Source organism: Emericellopsis cladophorae (genome assembly GCF_022114955.1).
Source record: "Emericellopsis cladophorae strain MUM 19.33 chromosome Unknown NODE_115_length_24995_cov_52_609109, whole genome shotgun sequence".
In the NCBI taxonomy this organism is placed as follows: domain Eukaryota; kingdom Fungi; phylum Ascomycota; class Sordariomycetes; order Hypocreales; family Bionectriaceae; genus Emericellopsis; species Emericellopsis cladophorae.
In genome coordinates this window covers 1-24,995 of record NW_026251040.1, presented here as the reverse complement: position 1 = coordinate 24,995, position 24,995 = coordinate 1, and the positions used below count along the sequence as shown (strand labels likewise).

Genomic DNA, 24,995 nt, shown 5'->3' with positions numbered 1-24,995 from the left:
GCGTGTGTCAGTGACCATCCGTACATTCGTATGCGCACCTAGCAGGCTGTTCACCAGTTCCGCCCACGAATAAGGCAACTTTTGTCCTAGTGCCCCCTTCTGGACCCAGGCTGCGTCACAACGACATGCCCAATTCTGGATACAGCAGCAACCACAGACAGCTGCAGGTATATAAGCTTCGTCGCTTGCTTTGAAGACGACGAAGAGGCTCGCGGCACTCGTCTTCATCATGAAGGGCCTGCGTCTGAAGAACCGCTCCTCTCGTTGCGCCAAGGACCGGCCGCCATCGCTCGGCCCCGTTGACTTTGAGATACGTGCACTTGGCGGGGGTAAAACAAGTACCTTGCTATTCCACGAACTGCCTCCGAAAAGCGAAACAACTCACCAGAACCGTATAAGGGAGTTGCACGAGGAAATCAGGTGCCTGAGCAACGAGGTGGCCTACTACAAGGCTCTTACGGACGAGGCGCTGTCGCGGATCCTGCCCGTTGTTCAGTTCCATGCGCGCGACTTGCACGACGCCGTCCAGCGATGCAATGCAAAGCTCGACACTCTTCTACCCGAAAGATACAACGAGGAGCCGGTAGACATTTGGAGCGTCGAGCGTTGATAGCATTATCACGATTTGGCAGCCAAAGGAATGTTAGCCACGCTAAGCATCATCTATTCATCTATCTCGTGGTAACCACACATGTCCTTGCCGCGCAACCCGTGAAATTCCCCTTGCCTTTCTTACTTGAACGCGGCCTCGTGGTGCAGCCGGCCCCGACCTTTCGTGGTACCCGTCGTTTCGGGTAGCCCCCTCTTTCTGCGCTTCCTAGAACTTCGCCACTCGGCCCTCAACTGCCGCAGCGTCTCGCTATCCAAGGACGTCTGCAGATGCGGGTAGATATAGCCCTCCTCCGAACTGCGCGGGCTGGCCTCGCCAGCCTTCGTCGCTTCATCTTCTGAGACGTGCGGGTCCACGCCCACACCTGTGGCGGGTTCGCCGCCACGGTCAATGCACAGGCCTGCCATGGCAATCAGTAATCCATGCGTGCAAGAACACGACAAGTACGCGCTGACCACTGTCCGAGGCTGTCGCTGGGCCAGCGGACCTGTTCGTCGTCCCTACATCGTGCGTAGGTTCGTGAGCGTCATGTGCAGACGCGGAGCGTTGGCCGGCTCATCTGTCAGAATACTCTCCTCAGGAGACATGTTGCCAAAGGAGACTATAATGATGAACTGCTATTCCAGGACATATAGCGCATTGCGTCCTTATAGACAACGGCGTGGCAGCCACAAGCGGATGACCAGTACAGACCCGACAGTTGGTGGGACGGCCGGCTTCCACAAACTGAGCCCTGGTAGGACTAGCCATCCCTCAGCCAGAATATGCGGTTCCTTGTGGCCGAGAGGTATCTATGCGTCGGTCGCTCAGCGTGGGACGCTGGTCCAAGGTCGCGGAGGTCGCGGCGTGACTTGGACGAGGTTATAAGACCATGCTCCCTCGCTTCTAGCCATCTCCTGTTTCCTCGACCATACAGTATTTCTAGTCAAACCCTGCCAAGCGGGTACAGAAACATGACACGAACTGTGGTTCCGAGCGTTGCGTTGGGTATGACCCTCTTCCGCCTGGACAGCTCTGTGGCTGACATAGCTTCGAGACCAGCCAAGCCCCTTTGAGGCATGTCCTGGCATGTGCCGACAAACTGCGCTGCTGGATGCACCGTTATTTGGCATCACGCTTCCGACTACACCGAGTAATGCAGAGCTTCATGTCGCGCATCCACCGCGTGTTGAAAGGGTTCGGATTCCTTGGGCCATCGCGTTGTCCGATCGCAGGCGCGTCATTGCATGCCATTCGGCATTGCAACAGGCGCTCGTGCAAAGGGACTCCTCATCAAAGCAGATCGAGTGAGAATTGACCCGTGGGCTGCTGGTTACTACTGGATTGTGTCCGCCCGGGACGCCCATTTCGCTGGTGATAGCCAACCACGAACGTGGCGCGTAGTGGCCGTGCCATCAGGTGTTATGCCACACAGTGATCGGGCGACATCGCGATACCAGTCGCACCTTCTTGCAGCGGCTGGCTGTACTTCCTGACATCTAATCACATGGGTTGTTTGGTCTTTCTGAAAGGGAAGGAGGTATTACGCAACAAATATAGGTACACGAGGATAAACGTTGGTTGTGACACAGGTATTAGATCTTCTTCCCGCGCAGCAAAGGATTATGTCTTTACTGATAGATACATATAGCCTTTAAGCGACGAAAACTGCACTAGATAGGTAATTTGACAGTGTAACCTTCGCTTGGGGTGAGTAGAACGCATGCACGTCGGGACAATGATAAGAATAGGGTAGTCATTTCTGGGTCGATGCCTGGTCCGCAGCAGTTACGGATACAGCACTCCATCATTCTCGCTGCGAGTTTTCCAGGGGATGTCGCTAGGATATCGAGATGAGGTTGGATCAGCCATCGTTGGCCGCGTTCTTCCATTTTACGCGCACGAGAAAGAGACTAGATTCGACGGGGTGTGATGGCTCCGGCGGTGCTCTTGGGCTGTTGCGTGGAACCCCCCCGGGCCAGGCCACCCATGACCGGCAACCTCGCTATCTGGCAGCCACGGCAGATCATGACCGACGGCTAGGCCACAAGAGGGTGTGGTGGCCCTGCCAATATTGTGGACACCGGGCTGGGTGTCCTTGTCGTGTGGCAGCCATAGTGGAGGACTAGAGATAAGAGGGTGTGATGGTCCTGCCATCGCGGTGGGCACTTTGCCTGGATGTGACTGCGGTGTGGCAGCCTCAGTAAGAGACTAGGATCAAGCTGGTGTTATGGCCCCGCCAATATTGTGGGCACCTGCCTGGGGGTCCTTGGAGTGTAGCAGCCACAATGGAAGACTAGAGTCGAGAGGGTGTGGTGGCCCTGCCATCGCGGTGGGCACTTTGCCTGGATGTGACTGCGGTGTGGCAGCCATAATAAGAGTCTAGAGCTGGGAGGGTGTGGTGGCCCTGCCACTTCTGTGGGCACTTGCTGTGGGCACTCGCCTGGGTGCCCTTGTGGTGTGGCAACCACAATGAAAGACTAAGATTAATTGGATGTGTCTGGCCCCGCCACTCATGTGGGCACCTGCCTGGGGGCCCTTGGAGTGTGGCAGCCACAATAAGAGACTAGAGCTGGGAGGGTGTGACGGCTCCGCCATCGCTATGGGCCTCTGCCTGGGAAGTCCTTGCCGTGTGGCAGCCACAATGGAAGACTAGAGTCGAGAGGGTGTGATAGGCCCCCCATCACGGTGGACACCTGCCTGGGGGCCTTGACGTGTGGCAGCCCACGGAAGACTCCAGACGAAAGGGTGTGATGGCTCCACCATTGTTGTGGATACCTGTCTGGGTAGTCCTTATCATGTGGTAGCCACACTGGAGGATGAGAGCTGAGAGGGTGTGATGGCCCTGGCAACGCATGGACACCTGCCTAGGGCTCCCACTTCGGGCCAGGCCACAATCGATCGACGACTCGCCGTGTGGCAGCCACACGTCACCCGAGCTGCTTAACATCGGAAGCTGAAGTGGCTGCATTCTGCCCCTGTCGATCAGACTACTCTGAGCCTGGTGAGAGCTTCCAACCGCAGGGGTCGCGTAGAATGCGCCCGCTTGGCCCATCATATACAGATGCACCCATGGCAGACAGATAGCGATGGCGCACGACGACGGTTGTCAAGGCCGCCGTGAGTCCCAAGGCGAGGCTTGAACAGGATAGCAGCGTTTTCAAGGGATGACATCTATCAGGGAAGACATGGTTACGGTGAGACACGGGTGCAGCAGGCGGGACCTAGTCTACTGAACTATTGGCTAGTGTCAAGGAAACGACAATCTCGCCACAAAGCGGTCCTGTATCGTACCGTCTTGAGCATTCACAGCTTCCTAGCGAATAGAATAACACGAAGGGTCAGAAAGACTCCATACAGTGTGTATTTTGCAAAATTCTCTATTTGGACGGCGAGTGCCGAACACAAAGCTGGGCGTCGGCGGTCGCTGAAAGTGTTCGACTGTGTGAAAGTCACTGTGCTAAGTGCCACAACCCGAATCCGCGCTCATTGCGCCGCAACCACATGTCTCGTTAGTCCTTTAGTAGGATTATCCTGAACCTCGCGCGGCAACAAAGTTATGTAACCCTGTCACATCGGCGCAGCGCGAAGCCGCTCCACGTCTGCCTGCGTAAGGCTATTCCGACTGACAGTAGTGTTAGCAGAACCGATCAGCCAATGTAGCCTGCAGTATGCTTACCAATAGCCGCAATGTGGAACAGAGGTAGCGAAAGAGAGCCATTTCTGAAAGCACGGTAGATGATAGTCGGTGCCGCAAGCAATGCATCGGGCCAACGGTCCCACGCTGCCGAGCGCATCCTGACACACGGGACAATCTTCCCGCTCATCGACATCCTTGACGTCTCTTGGGCTTGCAAGATGTCTCTCAATTCCAAACGTATGTATCTGGCGAACAGCGGGGGCCGTTTCGGGTTGGCGTTGTCCTGACTGTGGTATGGTGCTACCACGCTGGAAATCCTGGATCCGAGGGCTTCGACGCAGAGAGCGGGGGGTTAATGGCCCTGATTCTTAGGTGGAAAGAGATGAAGGTATTGGTGCAGATGCAATGACAGGTCGCTGGCCCGTCCCGCATTCGATTCGACCTACAGGCCGCGGGAGCACCTCCGAGTCACCTGGGCAGGATGGATCGAGAGAAACCGATAAGGAAGCTTGCTGATCTGTGATTCGTTTACTTCTTCGCAAAGGCTGTGTAATCCCCCTCTCTCCTTGTGGGAGGAGCTGATGGCGTGATCCCTGTATTTCTGTGGGAAGAGTATGGGGCCGGTGATTCGGACACCGTGAACCACTTCCTCTAGTTACTCCAGCGGAATCTTGTGCCGTACGCGTAGAGTTTTTGTTGTGTTTGATGGCTCGCGACGGAGCATGGCCCGTCTGCTGGGTGAGGTGGCTCGAATATCTCCCCTAGAATCCAGCTGCGGCCGCACTGACATCTTCTTTACGTTGTCCGACGTAGAGTTAAGGCGGGCTGCCGACACTAGAGAACAGTTATCATAGCTCGTGGTCTCCAGCTCTTCCAGAGTCGTGATGACCATCGTCACGACGATAGGCTTGACAGGGAATTTGCCTCCCGGACGATGCCACCCATTACAGAAGTAGAGAGTCGCCAGTTCGTCCCTGCCGTCCCCTTGGTGTGAGACCTTCAAAGCTGAAATGAGGTCTTCCCTTCTCATCTTGTCCGCTTTTGAGATCTTTCTTTGGCAGCAACGATTCTGGTTCTCTATCCATGCGGAATAGCGGCCAGAATCATCGTTCAATGTGTCAAAGCGCGGACTTGGGGCTGGCATACTGTCAAGTTGTAAGTCTTGCTGAGGTCAGGAAAGGGTTTGCATAAGGAACAACTGTGGGAGAGTCCAAAGGGGGCACCTCGGCCGGCTCTTTATACTTGAATGGGACGCAACTCGGGGACAAACTACACAACACGGCAGCCTCCCTGCACGCGCGTGCTACACTTGTTGTCATCCCTTGCCCATGCAAGCTAGCATGGTTCAAAGAAGGCACTGCCGTACGGCCGGGCTCGAGCCACGCATGGCGAGGTTGGCAGATATGTTCCCGACCCGCCGATACGTTCAACACCCCTCCCGAAATGGTACCCGTCCTTTCCCAAGTTGTTATTAGCCTTACTGACTAAATTCTTAAGAAGTCTCTGGAGCAATCAACACGCTGGCTTGCACCAGGATACGCCCTCTGTGGTTGGGTCTGTTCTATGCACTTCTGGTCATCTGCCTCTGATCCAAGCGTACCGAAAGAGATGGCGTCGCGAGCGATGCGCCCAATCAGGGTTAGCGTACGTTCACAGGCAGCATGCCCTCAGGGGTGCAGATGCACGCCAGAATTGTTATTTTCTTTCGCAGCTCATCGCTGTGCCATAATTGCCTTACCCCTTGTGTGGCATCCTTGTCAGCTGAATCCGAGGTTTAAGCGGCTGCGGTCGACGTGACAACTTACGAATCTCTCGAAGAGCGAACAATGGCTGGACAGCCAATCAATGACAATCCGCTCAATCGCGTGCGACATTGACTGCTGTACGCGTACTGAAAGGCAGGGTCGCGCGCCGATGGCTCCAGCACCCAGGCGGTGTCCTGTTTGCGTCAAGGTTTTGTATCAAAGTGCGACCTTTTGAAAGCTTATTAGAAGCCCACACAATGAGATTTGTGGCAAATGAAACCTCGATCCCCGTGCTTTGGTTCAGCAATTGCGAAATCTGCCTGCGCCTGATAACACTGCTGTCGCCAGTGTTCTTGGGGGTCCGATTTACGATGCGCGCCTACCTGGGCAACCTTTCCGAGGTCCCTTCGTGGAAATGAGCGACTTCCACGCTTCGTTATGGAACGGCCATGGCTTTGACAACGTCGGCCGCTTACCCCACGAGCTCAAGACTCTTGCCGAATTTCACAAGTCACAGTCTTTCCGCTCTGTTCTATCGCATGGGGATCTAAGCAGTTTAAACATACTGGTTCGTGGAGATGAAGTTGTGGGAATAATTGACTGGGAGACAGCAGGTTCCCCCAGTACTGGCGTCGTGAAGTGGATAACTTTTTGTCACCAAATCCTCATCCCAAGGTGTTTCATAAGGCCTCGGCCGAACTCAAGCCCCCGTCCTTGTATACAGCGCCAATAGTGGCCTCGACAGTGTCCGCCTTCGTGCGAGCAGAGACCACGCCTTGTCGCGATATGTTGCCGTTAATGCAGCAAGTTAGTCGGATGTTATCGCAAATATAATCATACGGCACACGTTGTTCAGATGTCCAGGTACGCTTGTTCCCATGTTCCTGCGTGGACCCCATAATTGCTGACAATTCTGAGCCGCAAGGTCTTTTCGACTCAGCTTCAGATCTAGCACAGAGACCCGAATCTTGTTTCCCAAGCTACGTTCGGCTGTCTTAGGCTTTGAAAATTCTTTTTGTCAGGCCAGAAATAATGAAGTTTCACGGCAGTGGCTTTCCCACTTTCCATCGCGGTGAAGGCGTGTACGGTGGGATCAATGACCCTCTGCTGACTATCTCCTTTACGCTCCCTTCTTCGGCCTCGAGAATTCTAGTGCTCTCAATAGCATCTCGACCCTGGAATACTTCCTTCTGGGGATGTGTACGTGTCATGACAGCTTGGACATAGCCAACGAAGACATGCGTATCAGCCTCGTGTATATTGTTATGCCTATTGGTGCCTAGTGCGGCGAAATCACATGATTGTAGCAAGTATAAAGCCAGGCATTCCCGCTCCAGGTTCACTCCTCTCTTCTACCTCTTAGCACGAACCAAGATACCAGCTGCTCATTTGTTTTCACTTATCATTCGCTACAATGTCGTTCCAAGATACTGCCTCGACCATGCTCATCTGCCCCAAAGACCTATCCTCCGATTCAATGACCCGATCGAGAAAACGGTCACCTTCCACGGGATCACTCACTGAGAAGGTTTGTTCCCTACCTAGACCTAAGACACAATACTAACGTCGATGACTAGGAAAACAAAAGACCGAAAGTCCTCGACCCCCTCGAGTATGGAGAGACATCTGCCAACAACGGTGATGATACATATTGCAGTTGTAAGAGCGAAAGCGATATTAACGCAGAACTTACGATTTCTTTCGCTCAAACCACGGAAAATGATCACTCTGTGGCGGCCAATCCGGCGGAGGAGGCGGACCTGCTGAACTCTGAGCGGGTCGTCACCAACTTCTTCATTCGCTACTCCTACACTGGTCACATCAAAGTTTTGAACCTGGACAACTTCCTAAGGATGCGTTTCGCGGCCTTGCTGGCTGCTGTTCCGTATGCAACTCCCGGAGACTACGCATGGCGTAGTGTGACGCATATCTATATCAGTCTGACTACAGATGACGGTGTACTGTTAACCGAATCTCTGCCATTTCCCTTCACACTCAGTATATTTACTGAGTTCAAAGAAATACAGTCCCAAATAGCTACTTGCGTGGAGAAAGAGATGTCAAGTTTGGAGATCGGGCAAAAGCTGGTTATCTCCACCACGATTGGTCTTTGGCATGATCTTTCGAATATCTCTCAGCGGAGTGAGGGCCCCTTGTAGAGTCAGTCTCTACCCAATGACATTCTTTTTTCGCAATACTACGCCATGTTTCTTCAGGCTCATATAATACAAGATTCCATCGGGTGTGAAAAACGGAGCAGGACGGACAGGCACGGGACAGGGAGTAGTAGCCACAGGTGAACAAACATCCAGCCACGCACCAAGCTGCCCGCCCGCCACTGGTGGGCGCCACAGGTGCCGCCGCCGCCACAACCCTGCCACAACACTGCCACGTCAACCGACTGACTGTTTGTGGATAAATAGCACGATACGTTCCCACTACCTTGAATCCGACATGAGCCAAGAGCCCTGGCCTCAGGGTCCTCTGATGATACCACCGAGAATAGTAGGTACCGACTTTATCCAACCTCACCGATAATAATGGAGGCTGGTCACGCGCGATTCTTGATATCAGCGGTCTCAGCAGAGCTCTGGAAGAACACCATCAGGCACTAGTTTGGGCGACTTCTTGTCTGCGCTCAACGGGTACTGCACATACTGAGTGAGGTACGTACTCGGCCCAACACGTGACTCTAGACGTCGGCCTGCATCATCTCGGGAGGGCTGTCAGTTTTCCTCTTCGCAGCACCTATTCTACTGCAATCATTGCCCACGTTCTGGGCTCAAAGAGTGAACGTCGTTTCTACCCACGGCTGCCCTCCGCAACGTTAGCAGCTGTCCGATGGAATCGCCCGCGACGCCCACAAGACGCAGGCCAGCCCGCCCTCACCTACGCCGATGACGCTCGCTTTGCTCGCGTGCATCCCACGTGCCAGCTTGCGCGCTCGGTACTGCTGGCGCTCCCACTGCGCCAAGGCGGCGCAGCGCCGTGGCGTCGCGTATCAGTCAGGTCAGCCTTGGGCTGAAGTGCACGTACTTGTGTAATTACACCAGCGCGCCTCTTCGGGCTCATTTTCATTAAATACGGTTCTTTTACTTGCACAGCGCGGCTTGATCATGTCTCCCTGTCATCGCTCCCTCTGTGCACATCATGGACGCAGCTGCTACTGACACCGATGCCACCCAACTTCACCAACTCACGTACAAGCGTGCCCAGTTTGTCACCTGCCCAGCCTGTCGCCATGGCGGCACCACCGTTCTAGTAAAGGAACGACTCCCTGCATGGCGGTGAGTCTGCGGAGCACTGGCTGCCCAAGATGACAAGCGCAAGCTGACCGCAGTAGGTATGCAGTGGAAGCTAGCGTTAACCTCGTCTTCGCGAGCCTCACCATGGGGATTATGTTATACTTCCTACCGCTAATATTCAGACCCCAGTTCGTCACCCACTCCTGTCGTCGCTGCGGCCTACGCCTCGCCATCGCTACAGCCGCCCATGGCGAGTCTCAGTTTACTATACCTATGGACGTCGAGGACGATTGTTTTATCCCGGCGCCTGAAGACTGGCGACCCGACCTTGCCCGGTTACCTAGTGGTATGCGCGTTGCTAGGTCGCCGTTAGGACCGCGTCCCGAGATATCCGAGCGCGAGATGAAAGTCTGCAACACGCGTTTTCTCACGTGCCATCCGCGCGCGCAGTTCACGCTCCTAGCCGGCAACACGTTGGGCAGACCCATTCGTTGCATGCGGGCGGGTGCCAACAACGCCGGCGGCCGCCGGTCTGAGCAGCCATCTTCGAGCACCAGCCATGGCCATGCGGAGGTGCTCTATGAAATCCACTCCGGCGGCATCAACACCCCCGTCACGGTCATGATGCGCCCGCCACCAGAGAACTCCGTCACGGAGGAGTTGCCCTCGTATACGAAACAGCTGAGGGGTACCGATAAGCAGACACCTGCGAAGCAACAAGAACCAGCGGGAGCAGCACAGGCAAGCGCACAAGCGCCCCAGCCCTTCACTCAAGCATGTCGCATCTTCTTTTACTCAGGCGACGACCGCAAATACTCCTCCGCCATGTACCTTCCGCCCCAGTCGACCTCCGGTAGTGAGACTGCCTATGTCAACGCTGTCCCGGCCGACCAACGCATGCAGTTCTCAGCCTATATGCCTGTTTGGCGGTGGCGGTCGTCCCGGGGCGGCCTTCTCTGGGTATATCGCCGTTTCCGAGACGCCAATATGGCGGCGCTCAAGACGAGACTCTGCCTCGTCGACGATTATGGCCGGGTTGTGGCGGTCTTGGATAACTGGAACGGGTTGCGCTTTTTGTCAGTGATGGCTGACCAGTTTGGCGGTGGCGGCGACGGCTTAGGTCGCCAGAGTGTCCTCACGCTATATGCGGATCTTGGCGCGGCGCTGCTGGGAGAAGTGCTGGGGAGTCTGTGTGCTCTGGCGTTACAGATATGGCGTGTCACCGCCGAGCTCAACAAGGAGAAGGATGAGAATAGGGGGGATTGTTATTCTTGACGCACGGAGATTCAAAACCCATCAAAGCACCAACACAAATCCACCCTGTGCCACCTGCCTGCCTCCGCCGTGTCTAACCGAGGGGGGGCAGGGTGTGGGCATTCGCTGTAGGAGTTCCTCTCAGTTGTCGAGTGACACGACCTCCTGTGGAAAGATCCTTCTCTAACTGTTACACCTGGTACCGGCAGTCCAAACGGGATTGATACACGGGTGTACAAAGAAGTTACTTACAAATACGTAATATGTGGATGGAAAAAGTATCTGGAATGATTGAAACCGAGCCCCAATTTGATATCTGGCGGATACCTCCGGCGTACGCCAGATCAGAGCATTCGTTATACGCATCAGCACCACTATCAACCTCAGCTGATCGAACAACGGAACCGAATAGTGGCGAACATTTCGAAGCGGCGGAGTCCCGGGGATACTCTCCACCAGCGCCTTCATATTGCAAGGGATTGTACCACCCAACGCTTCACCTTTATCTTCGCGTTCTACTGGACGCATGGAATCACTCGCGTCTGCGCAGGAACGACGAGCCGCCAATGTGGGCGGGGCAATTCCCAATCTTTTCGGGGAAGACCGGGCCCATCTTGTCTCGAGTATCAAGTTCGAATTGTTGATTCGACAGCAGCCTATGGCAGCGGGAGCTTGTGGCGCCGGCGAGAGAGATCGACGAGACATTGATCCGCCACCGGTGTTGCAACTGCATGTCCTAAGCGACGCGCTGTCCCAGGAGGAAATCAGAAGTATCTGTGCTATGAGCCCTACGTGATGACCACAGAGATCTACGACAAGACAGGGACTGTCGAGTGCGTCAAGATGCCTGCCGAGTTCAAGTATCAACGTCGCATGACCGGCTCTCTCGTCGGCGACCCGTTCTTTGGTAAGGATGAGTCCGGCCGTGAAGGCACCTTCTTCCACTTTGGCAACTCTCCGTCCGCAGCCTGGGCATGTATACCCTCCGGTTCAACCTGTATATTGAACCCCAAGGCCCGCGACGACGCGCGGCCAAACTGGCGGAAATCACCAGCGCGCCATTCCAGAGCTACGCCGCTAAAGAACTTCCGGACATACAGCCAAGCTCCCAACTTGTAAGGGTACTGAAGGGACAAGGGTGCATCATCTCGATCAAGAAGAGGCCCTTTAGGGACAGCTTGGAGCCCAAGGACGGCGAGGATTATGATGTCAATGCGTCCAGCGTTCACAGCAGACAGAGATAATTCCCTTCTAGGCACACCACGCGTGCTCGCAGCCATCAAACGTACCACGTTGTTTTCCTGATATTTCAAACTCAAGATCTTCTAGTTCCTCTTTTTTCCTCTGAGGTGATGAGGAACGATGTTGTGTAGTGGGTATTGCAGCAAGAAATGATTATTCGAATAGTACCCACGAGCATCTGTTATGGCAACGGACACGCCACACGCAATAAGATACTATAGAACACCTCTCTACTCAGGAATTTTCTTTCGATACGTCCTCTTCTTCCAAATTCGGGCACGGCCAAGCCCTCCGGGGCGAACACTCTGAAAGAGACCTCTCAGCTTTGTGATGAGCTCGTGTATGAGGTAAATAGGCAGTGGCAAGCGGGAATACTCCCTGATACGGCTTTCTCCCGGCATAAGAGTAAGAAATGGTAAGAGTTACTGGCGACCTCACATTTGTAGTTAATGCCTTATGATGGTCTAGTGGGTTTAATGTTTGATTTTGATAAACCAGCCTTGAGTGTCGGATCTCACGAAGATTGAGAGCAAGGTGGCATCCTTCGGCTTCACCAGATTCCGACTTGGACCCCCTCGATGTGGAAGTGCCAGAGAGAGGAGAGAGTGGACGTTGAGCTAATGGAATGAGCCCGTTGCCGCTACTGAAGGTGTTTCGAGTTCTCACCAACCGTGGTGGCACAGCTGGTCACATGGGCCACGTACGAAAATACCTCCTGTCCCCCAGGCCCTCTTCGGTCAGAGTTGCTCTCGGCTAGCAGAAGGTCGGGGGGTTCCCCTAGTCCAAGGGCCGCCGGATTGCCTACTGGGTCCGTATCTCAGCAACAGACCTATCAGTGCACTAAGATGGTGGCCACTACGGTCTCGGTCTCGGTCCGTCAGTTTGAGCTTGGTCTGTTGAGCTCCATGGCCCCAACATGTATGGCCAGCCAGGGCCTCTCAGGAACTTATCTCACGACTAGTCGACGGACAGCCGCAGCTCTGGCAGGAAATCCGTCCAGTTCGTTGCTGTTCGTCACTTGAGTTGCAACCAGCGCAGGCAGATATAAGAACGGGCGCCCCGCGCCGCCGCCGCATTCCCTTCTCCTCCGCCGTTAAGGAGAGGATCCCGCCAAAACCTGGTCTCGTCTACCTGCCATATCCCACAATCCTTCTTTTTCTCCCCCGGGCTCATTTTCCTATCACTTTCACCTCACCCTTGCGCGTTATCTTCTCGTATGCCCGAGTCCTGGGTCCTGTCCTGGCCTATCCCTTCCTGTCCTGTCCCTTCCTTGTCCTATGCGTTTCCTCCTATCACCAGATCCTGTCTGCCATTTTCATCCAGCACTCAGCGCATATCAGAAGACGAGATACTGGCGATACATTCAGAACAGGGGGCTTTACAAGCAGGCTTAGGCCTTGTCTGACGTAGCATGGCCGACGATCGCCATCTTAACGACTATCCTCAACACCGACCAAAAGGTCGCTACCCGCCGCCTTCGCAGTATCCGCCGCCCCCAGACGCCATTTACCGTACAGAAGATGACAAAGGACATGCCGGAATGGCTGCTACTTCTGTATCTTTGCCCTCAATGCACTATCCTCGAGCGCTATCCTACGGGCCGCCGCCGCCTGGCAGTCTCGGATATCCATCTGATCACCGATATGCCTCGCCCAGTGCGGTAAATGGTTATCCCCCACCTCCTCCGCCACCTGGTCAACAGCCACCTAGCAGCTATCTATCCCCTCCTCAGCAACATCTCGATCCTCATGGGGGGCAGGGGTATCGATCTCCTGACCCCTACCCACCAAGCCGTCAGCAGCCTGGTCCATATGCGCAAGAACCTCAGTACAGGCATGCGGATCCCTACTACTACCAACAGAAGCCCCAAGGGCCCCCAGGCCCGCCGTCAGCCTACTACCACCAGAGGCCCTATGCCCAAGAATTCGGACCGCCTCGAGGTGGACCGCAGGTGCCACAGGCAGCTCCCCGTCAGAGAACGTCCATCGCGTGTAAATACTGTCGCAAGCGCAAGGTTAGTTGCTAGTTCGGGGGGTATGCAGAGTTTTCTGATGCTGACATGATCTACAGATCCGCTGCAGCGGTTATCACAATGCGGGCAAATGTCAAAACTGCGCGCGCATTAACCAAGAGTGCGTCTTTCAGCCGGTCTCTTCAACCAACGGCGCCGCATTCATCCCCGTCTCTGCAGTTCCCGGCGGTGTTCTACCTGGAACCCCCCTTTTTGGAGCATACGGACAGCCGCTGGCGCCTCAGCAGGGTTTTCTCCATTCTCCGCAGGGAGGAAACCCCGGACAACAGCAGTCACCGCCGTCGCAGGATGGCCAGCATCCTCAGGCTCAACATCCACAGCAGCCGCCACCATCTCATGGGGGCTACTACGCCCAGCAGCAACCACCGCCGCCGCATCATCAACAGCACGCGCACCCACGCGCGCACACGTATCAGCCTCAGTATCCGCCCCCGCCACATCACAGCGAGGCCCCTGGCACTGGCCCTGGACCCGGATCAGGACCAGGCCGACTCGGTCAGTCACCTGTCGAATCGTCGTACCCGTGTTCAAAGCCCGAGGATAGCTCACAGAGCGGCCGCCGTCGTCGCAGGTCCGAAGAGGATGCAGATGCGTACAGACCACCACCACCTCGTGTGGGCGCTACCGAGAATGAGCCCAGACGTCGCTCCCCCGCTGAGTTCTCGAATAAAAGCAGCCCTAGCGGGTTGCCTATGCGATCATTCTCGACGCACAGTCCGCGCAACCCGGCCCTGCCTCCTCAAGTCAAGACGTGGAGCCAACACAGCGACCGCTCCCCAGGGCAGGCGAAGATGACGCAGAGTGGAGCGTCTACACTTGCTCGCCAGGTACCAGCTTCCACTGCGACGCCTACCAACCAACCAGCGCAGTTTCAAGGACAACCTGGACAGCAAGGTCAACAACAGCAAGGTGGACAACAGGGAGCTCCGGTCATGAGCCTGAGCAACTTGGTCGACAAAAACGACATTGATAGAGGCATGATTGACAGATTGAATCGACCACGCAATCTTGGAGCTCCTGGGAAATAATGGAATCGATGTAGAGCAGCAGACCCTCGTAGGGGATGGACACTGCCGGCTAGCGTCAGGAACACGACAATGCCCCAGACGGGCTGATTCAGCGATTCTCGGTGACAAAAATGACGACGGATTGAGTTGATGCGACAGATGGATGGCAGGTGAATTGGATGACCGCTGGCTGCCGAAAGTCGGGCAGTGTCAAAAGGAGCTTCCAATTAATAACTTCTGTCTCGACGATGCGAATGTCAGGGGCTGCTTTTACTTGTGTCGGCCTGCATTTTAGTTTCTCATTGGGGCCTACTTGACAGCTATTTCACAGTTTTGTTTCGGATTCGAGGAAGATCTGGAGCAATATCGGAAAAAGGCATTGGTTATGTACAGTATTCTTAAACACCTCAGCTTCTTTCAATATGCTTTCCTCCAATCGTACCAGCTTGATAGGTCCAAGCCGTGGCTCGTACTTCAGCATGGGACTAATGTTGGCTTTGAATTGCCATATCTGGATGCCACAGCGAGATGGTTGACGGCGTGCATGCAATGGCCTGTGGGCTTGTAGGTACACACCAGGGGATCCAGCCAGGTTTGGCGGACCTGGGTGAAAGCCGAGCGACGATGTGATGGTATGGTGAGGCCAGCAATGGTAGCAAGGTCGGGCAGATCTTTCGTAGTGCTGTTATTGTGTGACGTTCGGGTCGGACTAACTACTCAGACTAACTACAGTGTAGGGTAGATCTGAGGTCGGTTTATTGCTGCGTGGCGGCATTTGAAAATTGCGTACCTTGGAAAGTGTGGCGTCGCTTATATGCGGGGTTCGTTGGCAGCCGCTCTACCTTATATCCCACCGTATCGGTAGTCATTGGCTTCTCACGATGGCGGGCATGGGATTCGCAGGGTAGGTAGAATTGAAGGGATTAACTTCGCTCGGCTCGATGCGCCCACGTCACTTCCATTATTGCCTTCCTGATGCCAGAGACAGATCACTCATTGACGCGAATAAGTACACCTTCCGAAAAACCTGTAAAATTTCGCAGAGAAGCGAAATCGTGATATTGGTCCCGCCCAGGGCGTGCGCTAGTTCTTATTCGCCGTCGACGACTGACCGATCCAGGATTCTCTTCTTTCTTTCTCAAGCACCACCCAAGACTAAAAGACTCTGAATTTTGATTCCTCCAAAGCCTAGGCGGCGCAATAGGTCTCGGCCATGATGAAACGGGAACTTGGCCACGACCATGCCGTCGACATCCTCCGCATCGACTCCAGCTTTGCGCAAGAGCTGTAACACCGCAAAAAGCGTATTTCCACTGGTAAGAACATCATCGACCACCACCACTGACGCGCCTCTGCAGACCACATCACGTTCCATCTCAATCCGCTTCTCTCTTACTTTTCTGGATGACGAGATATGCGATGAGTACTTGGTGACAGAAAAAGTGGGTGGGGGAAGCTTGCCGGCTTCGCGAATCAGCGCCAGTAGCACACCGACGTGCGCAGCCAACGCCGAGGCGTAGACAAGGCCGCCGATCTCACTGCAGTCCGTCGAGGACGTGGCGGTAGTCAACGCCCGTACGGGGAAGTTGGGCACCGGGCGAACCGTACAACACCCCATCATTCTCGCTGCGAATTTGACAGGGGATCTCGCAGGATATCAAGTTGAGGCTTGGATCCGTCACTGCCCCTGTTCTTGCAGTTGGCAGTTGCGTGAGGGCTCCCCCACGGGCCAGGCCACCCATGACCGGCGACCTCGCTGTGTGGCAGCCACGGTCCGAGAGGGTGATGGCTCAGCCAGCCTGTGGCTTGGCGGCCGACTTTGCCAAGCACACTGCGACTTCCGCCAGGACTAGAGTTGAGAGTGTGTGATGGCTCCGCCATCGCGGTGGACACCTGCCTGGGGTATTCTTGTCGTGTGGCAGCCATCACAGAGGACGAGAGTCGAGAGGGTGTCATGGTCCCGCCAACACTGTGGATACTTTCTGGGGGATCCTTGTCGTGTGGCAGACAGTGGAAGACCCCGCCACTGCTGTGGGCACCGTGGAAGACTGGAGTTGAGAGGGTGTGGTGGCTCCGCCATCGCCATGCACATTTGCCTGGGGGCTCCCGCTTTGGGCCATTCGTGATCGACGACTTGCCGTGTGGCTCCCACACATCACCCGAGCAGCTTAACATCAAAAGCTGGAGTGGCTGCATTCTGGCCCTGTCGATCAGACTACTCTGAGTCTGGTGAGAGCTTCCCAGCAGTAGGGGTCGCGTAGAATGCGCTCGCTTGGCCCATCATATACGGATGCACCCATCTGAGCGAGAGCCGCGTGGTAGAGGCCCGGAACAGCCCGGAATGTCCGACATGGCAGATAGATAGCGATAGCGATAGCGCACGACGACGAAGATCAGCGTCGCCGAGTCCCACGGCGAGGCTTAACCAGGGGATCAGCGCCTGCAAGGGGATGCGTCTATCAAGACATGGTTATGGTGAAGCTAGCGGGACCCCAGTCTACGGAACTGTCTGCTAGTGTTAAGAGAAACGATCAGTATAGTCCTTTGCTATACTCTCAAAATTCCCCACATGCTCGCGGCCTGCTAACTTAGAGCCCCATTTTCGACCATTTGCTGCCAGGAGATCAAGGTTGCCCACGCTCGCCACCCAATAGTGGCCGCCGCTGGCTACGAGGCAGACAGACAGGATGGGTAAGAAGGGCGTGCCAGCTCTGGCGAATCGCCCCGCCTCATCATTCGGGGGTGTCGAAGAATGGGCAGCATCCCTACTCAATCTGGTCATGCATAATATACCATCTTCGGCCTTTGTGGCCAGTTGGATTTGGAACTAGGCGAAGGGGTGTGTGCCTTGGGCAGTCAGCGCACCCCACACACGTGCTCCGCCTGCCTGGGATACTACGCCACGGCCGGACTTGGCCACGGCGTCCTGAGTCAAGGAGACCTGGGTTCGATCTGGCTGCCGATCTGGCACAGAGGGAGCCTTTGGAAAAGTAACTAGGTCGCTAGCGGCGTCGTCAAGCCGACTCAAATTAAGCTTTTGGCTCGTGTGGCACGATTGGTGCGAACGGGAAGGTCGCCCTGTGGACAAAGCTTGGCAAGCCGAACGCTCGATCAGATACCTGCAGCGCTAGCGCACCCGCCTTGATCTAGTACGGAGAACCAATGGCCCACACGCGTGTGTGCAAGCAACGAAGCTCAACAAGGGCCTCATGCAGCCTCCACACCCTCACAGAATTGGTGGCTGCCACACGGCGGGTTAACAGTCAGTTGTGGCTGCGCACGGCAAGATCCTCCCACGGGCGATTACCCACAGCGATGGCGGAGCCATCACATCTCGTTTCTGGTCTTCTGTGGTGGTCAACTATGGCTGCCACGCTGGAAGGTCATCAATCATGGGTGTTCTGCCCCGAACAGGAGCACCCAGGTAAGCCCGTCATACCTACTCAGATCTAAGGGGTAGCCTTTTCTCATCATCCACTGTGGCTGCGTCACTGGACGCTTGGCGGTACCACTCGGCGCAATCGGCGATCAATGTGTGGTACAGGAGGGTTTTCTTTGAGAGTGGGGAATATAGCGACACGCGGCACTTCGACGAGATACCAGCAGTGGTCCCTATCGAGGCCCATCCCCTCACCGCTTTCACTTTATACTGACCGCCTTGCTTGTTTCAATGGGCCTCCCCTCTTTGATTAAATATATCCACAACCTACTTATTCACCGCCTACTATTTTGAGGCGCCGTATGCGCCTCCCTCACTGGAGATTTTCACCGCCTGCCTGATACTCTTAGGGTGGCTGCGGTCTTCCCTGCTTGTAAAACATTCAGCGAGTGACGCGCTGAATGCATCCTACAGGTCAGGCTATCAGCCAAGCATCACGAGTGAATCTCCCTTTCGGTCAGTCAAATCTGGCACAGCAGGCCAGTTTCGAAGGCAAATGTTAGGGACAAATCCTGGGACGTAGGGCAAAACAATTGGCTACAAGAAAAATTCCTATCACATGAATGGCGACAGTCCTATTTGTGATTCTTGTCTTCCGAGTTTAGCTTCTCTGCGAGGAGAGGTGCGTTCAACCTGTGGCGGCCTGGTTGGTTGCATGAGGAAGGATACCATCTGGCTCGGGCATGGATTGCATGGGAACTCGATCGTTCTTTCTCAACAGTATCCCTAGTAATTGGGTTATAATAGACATGATCGCATTTCCAATTTCAGGAGAATCACCGATAATGAATCATCAACCTATTCAGCTCAGTCAGGTCCAGTCAATCCCGTGCTTCTGTTCATGATTGATTGGGCATGAGGGCAGGCGGTGACCAAGAGGGCAGGCGGTGACCAAGAGGGCAGGCGGTGACCAAGAGGGCAGGCGGTGACCAAGAGAGCAGGCGGTGTCAAAGAGGGTAGGCGGTGACCAAGAGGGCAGGCGGTGTCAAAGAGGACGTGAAATGCCCACCGGGACCAGACTGCCAGTGCTGTTCCGCCATTTCATCATGCTTGAATCAGGTCCGCAGAGTACTCAGCCATTCATCATCAACAGACCAGCAATTCAGTCAGGCCACTACCATTTATGATCTGCGAACAACGCAGTTCATTTCACCAAGTTACAGACTTACGAAAGGTCTAGAGCCTTCTTAACGGTTTTTGCTTAGCATATTCTATCCTGCCTCTGCGACAATCAAGCCGACAAACAATTACGGAACTGAGTGACTCTTGGTAACGTGGGGTTTCATTTTCATTTAGCATTTAGGTCGCTATGAGATAACAGGGACCTGCAGACATCAGACCACCTTTCGGCCTTTACTTTGAGTACTGAGCACGAACTGTAGGGCATCAACGCACCGCATCTTCTCAGCAGCGCTTTTGCATGCTTGGACTAAATGCGCCGATTGCAGTATGCCATACAAATCGACATATGTTCGTATTGAGTCAGGATACAGTACCATGAATACGCAAGGCATGGTTCTGTAGATGCATCTTGTGTTTCAAACGCAGCCTACAGACCGGACATTGAATCGTAACATCGTCCCGGAAATTCCCAAGGTGGCGCCGGCGGAAATGCTTGGTCAAGTCGCTTGGACCATGGAACTCATGAATGAGTTCCGGGATTCGAGGGTCTTCAAGTGGTAAGAAGCGAGCCTTCCCAACACACCAAAAGCAGCGAGTTGGTCGCTGCTTCGAGTCTGAAACGAAAACAGAAAGCGTGGCAAGCTCCAACGCGCTGTGCGCTGCGGTATCTTGGGCCGGTGATTTTTTCGCTGCACCGCCGTTGCGTACTCGAGAGACAGGCCCCTCCTCCACAGTGCAGTATGCGATCAGAGCATGAATCGCTCTGTTCCTCCGTCTGTACTGGCCCTCAAGAGTAGGCTGTACTTCAGCTGTAAGCGCTTCCATCATTCTCTTTTGTGCAGGATGTTGAGGTTGAGTCGAAATGTCCTCTGGCACAGGAGCAAACCCTTCACCACGAAGTTGGCGTTCGATGTCCTCAACCGCCTGTTTATCGGTCCACCCTTCTCGAACATCCTGCAGCATAGCATTTGTCTTCCTCTGCTTTGCGTTGCGTAATTTTCGATGCGTATTTTTGTACAGTTCAGATCGTGGCTGCATCCTCTGTAGCCGGCGTCGCATCTTCACAATCTCTGGATCGTTCTCTATAGTTGAAACTTGCTCCGCTGTCAGCTTGGTAGGCCGGCGTTGACTTGTCGAATGCGCGATGCTGCACGACTGTGTGACAAGTGCTTGGTTAGGGTTTTCTCCGAGAACAATGGCAAATGTGTCGGCACATATTTCACGAGAAAGATAGTGTCTCTGGAATGGCACCGAATTGGTGTGGCCGAGAGACAAGTTGCGAAGTGAATCGCTAATGTTAGCTTTGAAAGTCAATTAGTGTCATTAGTAATATAAGGAAGGGGAAACCATACGGCTTTGATCGAGTTTGTTGCCTGTGAGGTAGCGCAGTGAGTACATGATCACATTGCATTCGATGCCCTGTATTTTTCCAAGGGCCACGATCCACGCTCGCATCATGGAATAGGTGATAGGTTTGTTTGCTGAAGTCGCGTAGCCATCTGGTGTCTTAGTAGCTTGGCGAAAAATGAAGACGTCGTCCAGCTCCCGTTTGAGAGGTAGTGGTAACTCATCCTCCTTGGGGTGAATGGTTAGCTGCTCAATGCCTTCCGGTTGGGTAAGACTTGGTGCTCGGAACGCTTCACAACGAAACAAGATTGCAAGTAAAAAGACATGTGTGCTGAGGAACAATGATCGATGGAAAATACCCTCGGGAACGGTGAAAGTGCATCTGTGATACTGTAAGCGTAGATGCGACCATAAGAACATCAGACTTACGACTCCTTGGCCCCTAGGTACGTTTTTGTGAATTCCGGGGTGAACTTTACTATGAGGTTATGGGGCCCTCCTTCCGGATCTCTTGCGAGAGTGACTTTGATATCCCCAAATCTGAGAAAAAGAATTGATGCCGGTCGAGAGCCCCCAGGGGCGAGGAGGAGAAGAAATAAGACGGCAAGGATGCGGAGCTGGCCAAGTTCGAATCGCTTTTTTGTCGTGCTCAGCGTGGTCTCGATCTGGGCTTTCAGGGTTTCGACGGTCATAAAACGGTTCCTTCTCCTCGTGGTTCGCAAATCGTATTTCTCCGTAAGTCGTTGCAGAACCTGCGAAGATTTAACGCACGAATATACGCTCCATTGCTAGGATGACATACCTCTGATATACCTTCGTAGATGCATGGCTTAAAGTTCTGTCCCGTCGCCACTTTGTACACAATTGACAAGAGCTTCCACCGTGTCTGAAGAGAGCCGCTCGTCTTTGTACCTCTTTTTAGTCTCCCATTTTTGCCAAGTTTTTGGCATATCGTCCATTCAAGGAAGTTTTCCACGATAGGGATGGAAATGGAATGGAAGGGATTTTCAGACTTCAGGACCTGGTCGTTGAATCTGCCAAGGAACGCTGTTAGGCCAACAAGGAAGAGGAATAATAAGAGATACGCACTGCTCCCACATAGCTTCAACCTCTCTAAGACGTAGTCTTGTTTTCTTGGCATAACGTTGGTACGTATCCCGTTGGACTGGGGTTAATATGCCTTGGCGATAGTACTCAGGTGGGTGTATATTGCCACCATGAAGTCCTTCCTCTCCATCGCCATCGAATCCGTCGTGTCCTGGATTCTCATATATGGTGTCGTCATCAGCTGAACACTCCTCTTCTTTTACGGAAAATATGGACTCCTCCTCATCGCTGAGCGAAGAAGAGAAGTTCCAGTCATCCATACTCGGGACGTTTTTGGAGGAGCTCTTGAACGGTGTGGGTTGGCTGAATGTTACGGCAAGAAAGTAGAAATGGTACGACTTGTCTTGGTATGTAGTCAATAAGACTGTGAGCGCAGTTGAAGTGCGAGCACCGTACTTTTAAGGTGAGCATGGGAGTCATTTTTGAGCGCTCAGGCAGTGGATGTGACCAGGGGTCAAGCAAGCGAAGAATTACGGTGGCACCTATCGATTACGGTGGCACCTATCGATGCGGGTTGCAAATGCTGCAAATGACCGAAACCCCGCACCTTCGCGACAAGCCTCGGACACCGCAAATTCAACTACCTTCGCATAATGCCTTCATCTATTGATTTACTGCCATTTGAGGAGGAAATAACCCGATTGGTATTGCAAGGAGAGACCCACGCATATATCCTCCAAGCTGTGAATACTCATCTTGCCGGGTTGTCGAGTAATCCCATCAGCATTCGCACCCTTCGTGCTAGACTGTCTGATTGGGGTCTAACCGGACCACCGGCCAGCGAATTCTTCTTGGCTTATAAGGAAGATATCGAAGAACTTGCGGTTAACGATAATGTCACGAGGCAGTAGATCTTGGCTATTGCTAATGGATGGCGTGTGGACCAACGACAAGCCCCTATCCGTATAAGGACGCTGGACTCGCTCCTACACGACTGGGGCTTAGACCGGCCACAGGCAGGCATTCAAATCACCGATCACTTGATCGAAAGAGTGAAGTTCTACTTCTTTAATTACGGGATGAGCGATAGAGTCATCGTACAGTGCCTCCAAGATCGGGATGGTTATCCAGGTATGACTCTATGGACTGTGGTCAAGGTCCGGCGCGCCAACGGTATGAAGAAGAAGCTTCGATCCGTGGAAGAAAGGACAGCTGCCTTACAGCAAGCTATCGCATTCATTAAGCGGGATCTCGGGGAGGGATCATTGCGTGTTCTTGGGTACGGATAAGGCATGCTATACCATCACATCCGCCAGCGAGCCGAAGTTATTGTCTCGCAGAATCGCTTATATGACTTTTATCGCGAAGTCTTCCCTAACCAGGTTAGGAAGAGGCTTAAAGGCAATTATAAGACTAGAGTTAACTTCTCCGTGCCCGGGAAGAACTTTATGTGGGCTCTTGATGGCCACGATAAGCTCAAAAGATTCGGCCTCCAGATATACGCATGTATCGATGTATACTCCCGATGTATTATATGGTTCTATGTTGGCAGATCATCGACTACAGCCTTGAGCACCCTCAAGCAATATCTCCGCACGGTCCGAAGTATGAAGGTTCGGCCCTTATTCACGCGGTCTGACTACGGCGGCGAGACTATCTTATGGGCTGCTGCCCATATGGCTTTAGCCGCAAGCGACCAACACGCATCAAATATCGAATTCTCTGATGGCAGCACACGGAGGTTCCAGCAAGGCCGTAGTCTCGAAAGCTGTCATTTATACGGCCCAAGCACGAGGAATATACGTATTGAGAGTTGGTGGCTACAGCTACGACTACGCACCCTCTAACGCTGGATCTCCTACTTCAACGACCTCGCAGCAACTGGATAGTTCACCGAACATGACGAATATAGCTAGGACGAGGATCATATATGTGACCAGATCGCATTATATGCTGTTTACGGTGGCATGATTCGCGATGAATTAGCTGACTTTATCCAGCTATGGAATAGGCATAAGATCCGGCATCAAAAGAACAGAGAGCACGTTATCACGGGTATCCCAGCGGAGTTATATTATTCGAGGGACGTTCCAGACCATGGCGTGCCTCTACAAGAGGCCAGCGAGCTAATTGTCGAGCAAATGCTCTACCAATTAGCATCTATCGACATCGATACATTACTATCAGAAGAGGTGGAAGCTTGGTGCGAAGCTCGACTCGCCGACTGTGGCTTTATTAGGGGCGAGACGCCCTTTGGCGATCCGAATCGCCTATTCGAGGAATATTATTAGCTATTGCGAAGGGAGGTTAAAGCCTGGCGCCAGTCAGGGCAAGAACCTCTCCTCGAGCTTATTCCTACGCCAACGGGGGCAAGCAAGCGATATCGCGATCTTCTCGATAAAGCCTATGGACTAAACGGCTCTACCACTAGTGATAGGCTGCCGCGAGACTTCATTAATTAGGTGCTTGAGGCTGATGACGATAATGTTGAACCCTATGAAGCCAATACCTATAGACCTAACTCCGAACCTAATGCTTAACAAAGTCTGTATACGTCGCTGGCGGCTGCCTGTTCCGGCGAGGTCGGCTGGCCGTTGTAGCCCTTGGCTGGCTTTCCTGACCTTTCTAGGACACAGCCGAGCGCTTCTTGCGGGTGCTTATGGTGGCGCGTTGCTGACCACTGTCGGCAACACCCATAAGGCTGTTTGGTTGCCCAGCCTCCTGCGGGGGAAGGGGCGCGACGGGCTGCGAGGCAGGTTGCGAGACAGGCTGCGAAGCAAGGGGCGCGATAGGCCGCTGCGACCTTATACAGTCGATCAATTCATCGCCCGTTAACTTAGGCGTGGCTATATCCGCCGTCCGGTTGACTGCGAATTCGAGAGCCTTATTAAGGGCCGCCCCGTCCCTGCTTTGTTCAACGCCCGTGATGTCATTCAAGGGAGGCAAATCGTCGCTAGAGGCCTCTGTGCCCTCGTCCTCGTCCACGTCCATGAGGTCGATCGTTAACGGGGCGCGCGCTGTCCCTGGCAACGGTCTTCTCGGCGTCGGCGTCGCCGCTGGCGATGAAGGCTCGATTGTCGACGAAGGGGCTGGCGATGAAGGCTCGGTTGTCGAGGCTGCACGGGAGACTGGTGGTTGCGTTCTCTTCCTGCGTTTATTAGGTGTAGGTCGAGTGGAGGCTGGTTGTCGCGCGCGGCGCTTGGTAGGCAATGGCTGCGGCGTGGCTTCTTCCTCTTGCTTAACGAACTGGCCCTCGGCAAAAAGAACAAGCTTCCCACCTTCGTAT

The 24,995-nt window shown here is 54.0% G+C and overlaps 6 protein-coding genes across 6 annotated transcripts; 5 read left to right on the top strand and 1 right to left on the bottom strand.

Moving 5' to 3' along the window:
• Positions 1-229: 229 nt before the first annotated feature.
• Positions 230-610, top strand: J7T54_004161 (uncharacterized protein; the record flags this gene model as incomplete). The annotated part of the gene is made up of 1 exon (XM_051510514.1): positions 230-610. The coding sequence occupies one exon, from the start codon at positions 230-232 to the stop codon at positions 608-610; it is 381 nt and encodes a 126-aa protein (XP_051358598.1).
• A 122-nt stretch (positions 611-732) lies between these two features.
• Positions 733-1,017, bottom strand: J7T54_004160 (uncharacterized protein; the record flags this gene model as incomplete). The annotated part of the gene is made up of 1 exon (XM_051510513.1): positions 733-1,017. The coding sequence occupies one exon, from the start codon at positions 1,015-1,017 to the stop codon at positions 733-735; it is 285 nt and encodes a 94-aa protein (XP_051358597.1).
• Positions 1,018-9,124: 8,107 nt separating this feature from the next.
• J7T54_004159 (uncharacterized protein) lies at positions 9,125-10,494 on the top strand (the record flags this gene model as incomplete). Its single annotated transcript, XM_051510512.1, has 2 exons — positions 9,125-9,261; positions 9,318-10,494. The coding sequence occupies 2 exons, from the start codon at positions 9,125-9,127 to the stop codon at positions 10,492-10,494; spliced, it is 1,314 nt and encodes a 437-aa protein (XP_051358596.1).
• Positions 10,495-11,039: 545 nt separating this feature from the next.
• J7T54_004158 (Velvet factor) lies at positions 11,040-11,592 on the top strand (the record flags this gene model as incomplete). The annotated part of the gene is made up of 2 exons (XM_051510511.1): positions 11,040-11,103; positions 11,231-11,592. The coding sequence occupies 2 exons, from the start codon at positions 11,040-11,042 to the stop codon at positions 11,590-11,592; spliced, it is 426 nt and encodes a 141-aa protein (XP_051358595.1).
• Positions 11,593-13,379: 1,787 nt separating this feature from the next.
• Positions 13,380-14,683, top strand: J7T54_004157 (Fungal Zn(2)-Cys(6) binuclear cluster domain; the record flags this gene model as incomplete). Its single annotated transcript, XM_051510509.1, has 3 exons — positions 13,380-13,729; positions 13,786-14,242; positions 14,582-14,683. The coding sequence occupies 3 exons, from the start codon at positions 13,380-13,382 to the stop codon at positions 14,681-14,683; spliced, it is 909 nt and encodes a 302-aa protein (XP_051358594.1).
• A 9,952-nt stretch (positions 14,684-24,635) lies between these two features.
• Positions 24,636-24,872, top strand: J7T54_004156 (uncharacterized protein; the record flags this gene model as incomplete). Its single annotated transcript, XM_051510508.1, has 1 exon — positions 24,636-24,872. A coding segment is annotated over one exon (237 nt), but the record flags the coding sequence as incomplete, so codon positions are not given.
• Between the last annotated feature and the right edge of the window lie 123 nt (positions 24,873-24,995).